This window comes from Onthophagus taurus, chromosome 11, assembly GCF_036711975.1.
Source record: "Onthophagus taurus isolate NC chromosome 11, IU_Otau_3.0, whole genome shotgun sequence".
NCBI lineage: Eukaryota > Metazoa > Arthropoda > Insecta > Coleoptera > Scarabaeidae > Onthophagus > Onthophagus taurus.
In genome coordinates, this window is record NC_091976.1 from 10,153,085 (window position 1) to 10,158,776 (window position 5,692).

The window sequence follows — 5,692 nt, forward strand, 5'->3', positions numbered from 1 at the left end:
ACATTAACTATTCAAAGTTTTTATTCGTTGGTACAAAACCAACTTATCCTGAATAATGGTACAAAACCAACTTTATTCTGTCATATTCGTGCAAAACCATATATTATAGCCTCTACGTAGTGTTTACTGTCCACACCCGCCTACTATAATCAAAATTTTGAATATTAGCGCTTACTATTTTCGAATTAACGCTTATTTTCTGCAAATACACCATACATGCGATACATCATTGGAAAGCTAAAAATATGCTCTTTTCTTTAACATCATAATCAAGTATAGTTTGTATTTAAAAAAACACAACTTTGTGTAGTATCTCAAAAATCATCAAGTATATTTAAAACTTTTCAACCGCAGTATATTCCACTTAAAAAAGTGTCTTAAGAACGTATCAACCCCATTCCTATAATTTGAAAAATAAACGAAATATGAGCATTTTTTGAAATCACGAAAATTTGACTTTTTGGCTATAACTTAAAAACAAAAGAAGATAGAGGTTAGATGTTTGCGGTATTGAATTAGTCTCGAAAAAAGAGACCGGGACATGGCACCTACTTTTTTCGTATCTCTTATAGTTTCTGAGATAGCCTATAATAACATCCAAATTTGCCCACCCTGTACTCTAAAAGTTTTAAACGTTCAACATCGGCTACAGAAACATGAGGAACTTTCCATACTATTTTATTAATAGTAATCATCACATTAGGTAAAAGACTTTCGATAACATTCTTGTCTGAATTACTGCGTACTAAAACTAATTCTTGACGGAGATTTATCAAAATTTTATTATAATCTTCTGCGAACCCAAGAAAATATTTCAAGGGAACACAAAAGTCAAAATCTCCTGTATTTTCATTTACTTTAATATTTGGATATTCGAAACCTGCGTTAGAGGCATGATAGTATTCCGATCTTGTTAATGAGCAAAGATTTTTTAATGTGCTAGCTATTCCTGGATTTCTTACTCTGTCAATTACGTTCCCTCCACATTCAAATCGTACTTCACTAAACATATGAGCGATCGGATTTGCTGACAATTTTGAATCTTTATCAACGGTTCCGTCATCTTTCAATAGTTTCCCTTGTACGTAAATAAAAGATTGACTTGGTAACGTGTAAACGTCCTGATGTTGAATTGCAATACGAATTTCATCGCTATTGTTAAAAGAATTTGATAAGTATGGTAAATGATTATGATACTGAATCCGTACGAGTGAATTATCAAATTGTACTTTATCAGAGACGTTTAAGATACTCATATTGTTATTATTTTATTAATTGTAAACCTAATGATTCAAGAAATTGTTTGTTTTGAGGTGTTAACTGTTTCACAGTGTGAAGAGAACTAAAAGTATTGGTTTGATTTTGTGGGTTTATATTACCTTTTACCTTAAGAACCATTATTACTAGAGAGCTTTAAATGTAGTCTTATCTTGATGACTTCTTCTCTGAAATTGACCAACAATCCGTTTTGATCAACTATTTTAAGGGTAATATTATTAATTATTTGTGTATTCAAAGGCATATATAGTAAATTGTGGGGAGTTTCTGATATTTTGTAACCTTTAGGTACTGTAGGGAAAAATGAGTAGATAGTGTGCGCAGGTATGTTGTTGTGATAAGCTCCTTGTGTTATGTTACATAGTACTTGTATAGAATTTACTTTAAATATATCTACAATATAGCTCTGTCAATATAGCTCTGTCTACAATAGCTCTGTGCGGGGATTTTATTGGATCCAGTACATCTGATTTATTAAATCCTAATATTGTTGAGATGGAGTTGTTTACATTAAAATCAATAGTTTTGTTACATGTGATCACTGCTTGTAGCGTATCTTCATTTGCTTGTAGGCTAAAGTTCACACCATTAATATTCTTTTCTTTAAGTTGTTTATTAATAGCATTCGAAATGTGTATTAATTCATAAGATCCTGTTGGTAGTGCTATCAATTCATTATCAATTTTTAAGCAATTATTTGTTTCATCAATATTTGGAATTGAGTTGTATCCATCAAAGCTTACAAGTGCCAGTTCATATTGATAATTAGGATTCAGTTCTATTGCAGGGTGGTAATTTGCTGTTAGAACAGATGTTTTTCCTACTAAATCAAACGTCCACATCCTTTGATTGTTGAAGCTATAATGCGTCTGATGATAAGAAATTTAAACATAAATGACCACAATTACTTGTGTTATAGGTTTGATATTGATGGTGATTATATTTAATAATTACATTATTTCCAGCACTCTTGAAATAATTGACAATTTCTTTACTTGGTTTTAAATTACCAAAACTATCGAAATAAGTAATTATATTTCCCTTTTTAATATAGGCTGTCCAATGAGTACCAGGTCCTTTCACACTATCCAAGTTAATAATACCTCTTTCATTATTATTAATACGCACAGGTAATTTATCTTGCATGAATTTCCCTCTAAACTCTGGTATCCCTAATATTTTCACATAACGCATCAAGTCAACGTTTGTTAGCGCTTTCTGCTGTTGTATGGTTTTTCTTGGCGTGTCTTTAAAAAAACACCTAATCCTTTTTTATATGGTTTTAAATACAGACCTTTACCTAAAGCTATTGATTCCATCGTTTGATTATGTCTTTGACTTTCCTTGAGTGCCGCTTGTGCTTGCTTCGTTTTATTGACAGCACTTATAACGGAAGCAGTTCCACCTGCTGGAGCTCCTAATGCACTTAAACCAGCAAAAATTGGAATGAGCGGAAGTATACCACCGCTTTTTGGAATTGTAATAACTCTAGAACGAGGTTTCTTTTTGACAATACCTTTTACGGCACGTAAAGCTAACTTTGCAGCAGATTTCAAATCATTAGTGCTTGACTCTTTTAATTTTATTTTAGCATTTTTAACGGCTCTATTAAAAGAAATCACTTTTCCACTTGCTCCTTTCTTCATGGTCATCCAATCACTTCAACGGTCAACAGAAACGGTCAACAGAAATATTATATGTTTAAATTCAGACTTATAAAGGAGTCAGTTATACCATAAATATGAAAGTGATAAAACAACCTTACACATTAAATATTGATGATATTGATAATCACTTCAATGGTCAACAGACAAATGAACATTATATATTCAAAATCAAACTTATATAATAGTTAGTTATACAATAAACATGAAAGTGATAAAACAACCTTACACATTAAATGTTGATGATGTAACAATGCAATTTAATAATAATCAATCACCTCAAAACAGAAAGCATAGTTATTTATTTCCAAATAATCTACGTTGCATTATATCCGGACCTTCTAACTCTGGTAAAACAAATCTGATAATTAGCTTATTACAGGATCCTAATGGACTATCATTTAAAAATGTGTATGTGTATTCAAAGTCATTGTATCAAAACAAATATGAATATTTGAGAAAATTGCTGCAGCCTATAAAAGGTTAAGGATATTATGAGTATAGCAGTAGTGATGACATAATGCATCCTTCTAAAGCGAATGAACATTCGGTTTTTATATTTGATGATGTAGCATGCGATAAACAATCAATTATTCGTGATTATTTTTGTATGGGACGACATAAGGCAATAGATAGTTTTTATTTATGTCAGAGTTACACACATATTCCAAAGCATTTAATACGTGATAATGCAAACTTTTTAATACTTTTCAAACAAGATGATCTAAATCTAAAACATATTTATAATGATCATGTAACAACCGATATGAAATTCAATGTCTTTAAGAAAATGTGTTCAATGTGTTGGAAAGATAGATTTGGATTTTTTGTAATCAGTAAGGAGGACGATATGAACAATGGTAGATATCGTAATGGGTTTCATTACTATATAAAACTGTGATTGTGTATGTTTCTATATCAGTCATGTTAGTGATACGAACAGGTGGAGAGCTGCATTTACCCGGCTATCAGTTCTGTGGACCCGGGACAAATCTCATGAAACGCTTAGCACGTGGAGATCCTGGTATTAATGACCTTGATAGAGCATGTAAACGTCACGATTTAGCCTATACACAATACACAGATTTACACAATCGACATAAAGCAGATAAAGTATTAGCTGAAGAAGCATGGAAAAGAGTATTGGCGAAAGATTCATCGATTGGTGAAAAAGCTAACGCATGGTTTGTTACTAATGCGATGAAAATAAAACGAAAGTTAGGTTTCGGTTTGAAGAATCCAAAAAAGTATCGGTGTTACAACCGATAAATGCGGTTGGTCGGATAAAACTGATCGGTTAAAACCGGTCGGATAAAACAGATCGGTTAAAACCGATCGGATAAAACGGATCGGTTAAAACCGGCCTGAATAGTTTCAATAAAACTCTACAGTAAGCACATGCATTAGTCAGTAACCGTTCATTCATTGTACAGAAAACGTGGACTCAAAACAATTAACACGAAAGCTTATTAAAACAAGAGCAAATGTGAAAAAGAAATTGGATACATTAAAAGCAAGGAGACATAAATCTGGCCATTTGCTTCAACAGCAATATAAAGCAGTAACAACCCCTTTAGAAAAAATAATTTCTACAATTAAACATCCTATTAAAGTTAAGAAGGAGGAGGGGAGGAGGAGCTTAAATCGGAGGAAGTTAAAGAAGAAGAATTTAAAACAGTAATACCTACAAAGAAAAGAAGAGTATCAGAAGCAGTACAAGCATCACGTCTACCAGAACTTCATCGACAACAACAATAACAACAACAAGCGCCTCAATCACCAACAATATCAATATTAAGCGATGATGATGACGATGTTTTTGCAACATCTCCATCACCACCACCGCAACCAACGCAAACATCACCACCTGCAGCAGCAGCAGCGACAGCAGCAGATGTATCTCCATTACCAGAAACTATGAATATTCCTGAAGAATATTTTTTCTTATACTTGGAACAATTTGCTCCTCTAACAAGATCTTACATTGAGAGCTATTTAAGAGATGATAGCAATGAATTCGATTCCAGCAACAAAGAAGTTCATGTTGATATTTTAACTGATAAATATACCATTGGAAATAGTGAAATATTCTTTAGTAGTAAAACGAATGATATAACCATTGCAAAGAAAACTTATAAGGGTACGAAAGGTCTGTATGAGCTAATCTTACACAACAAATTATGGGTGACAAGTCGGACAGGTATCGTCAAATAATTGCACCTGTTTTAAATACAACGGAAGGAGTTGTACGACGGACTAGAGTAAAAAGCGTTCCTGTTCGTATGAGAACTGGTGAAGGTCTCATGCAGCAGCAGTACAATAATCAACGGTCAAATTTTATTTATTGGGATGATCCTAATGAATTAGTAGATAGATTAAAACTTTTAATAGCCTCTCAGCTTGCCGGTAATACGTCACATGGTAATGAAATTAATAGTATTATAGAAGAGTTACGAGAAGCTCATATAATTGTATAAACCTACAATACATTATATCATTTTAGTTATGACTATCCACAAGTTCGGACATCATATTTCTGCTTCTTCTTTCTCCTCCTCAATAGAACATAACTATTATTCTTATTTGAATATTACTTTGACTGGTGCGAAAGCTGGACATAGTTATGCGCTGAGTAATTTCAACAGATATTATATTTTTCCTATTGAATCAGGAGAAATTTACTCTATCACTATTGTGCCATCGGACACCACTCTTATAGTAAACAATAGGATTTATGATAGCTTAAATGG

The 5,692-nt window shown here is 32.5% G+C and overlaps 1 protein-coding gene across 1 annotated transcript; it reads right to left on the reverse strand.

Moving 5' to 3' along the window:
- Positions 1–566: 566 nt before the first annotated feature.
- Positions 567–1,256, reverse strand: LOC139432078 (uncharacterized). The gene has a single exon (XM_071200416.1). The coding sequence runs from the start codon at positions 1,254–1,256 to the stop codon at positions 567–569; it is 690 nt and encodes a 229-aa protein (XP_071056517.1).
- Between the last annotated feature and the right edge of the window lie 4,436 nt (positions 1,257–5,692).

Coding starts and splice junctions, on each gene's coding strand:
- LOC139432078 (XM_071200416.1), bottom strand. CDS start 1,256: ATGAGTATCTTAAACGTCTCTGATAAAGTACAATTTGATAATTCACTC.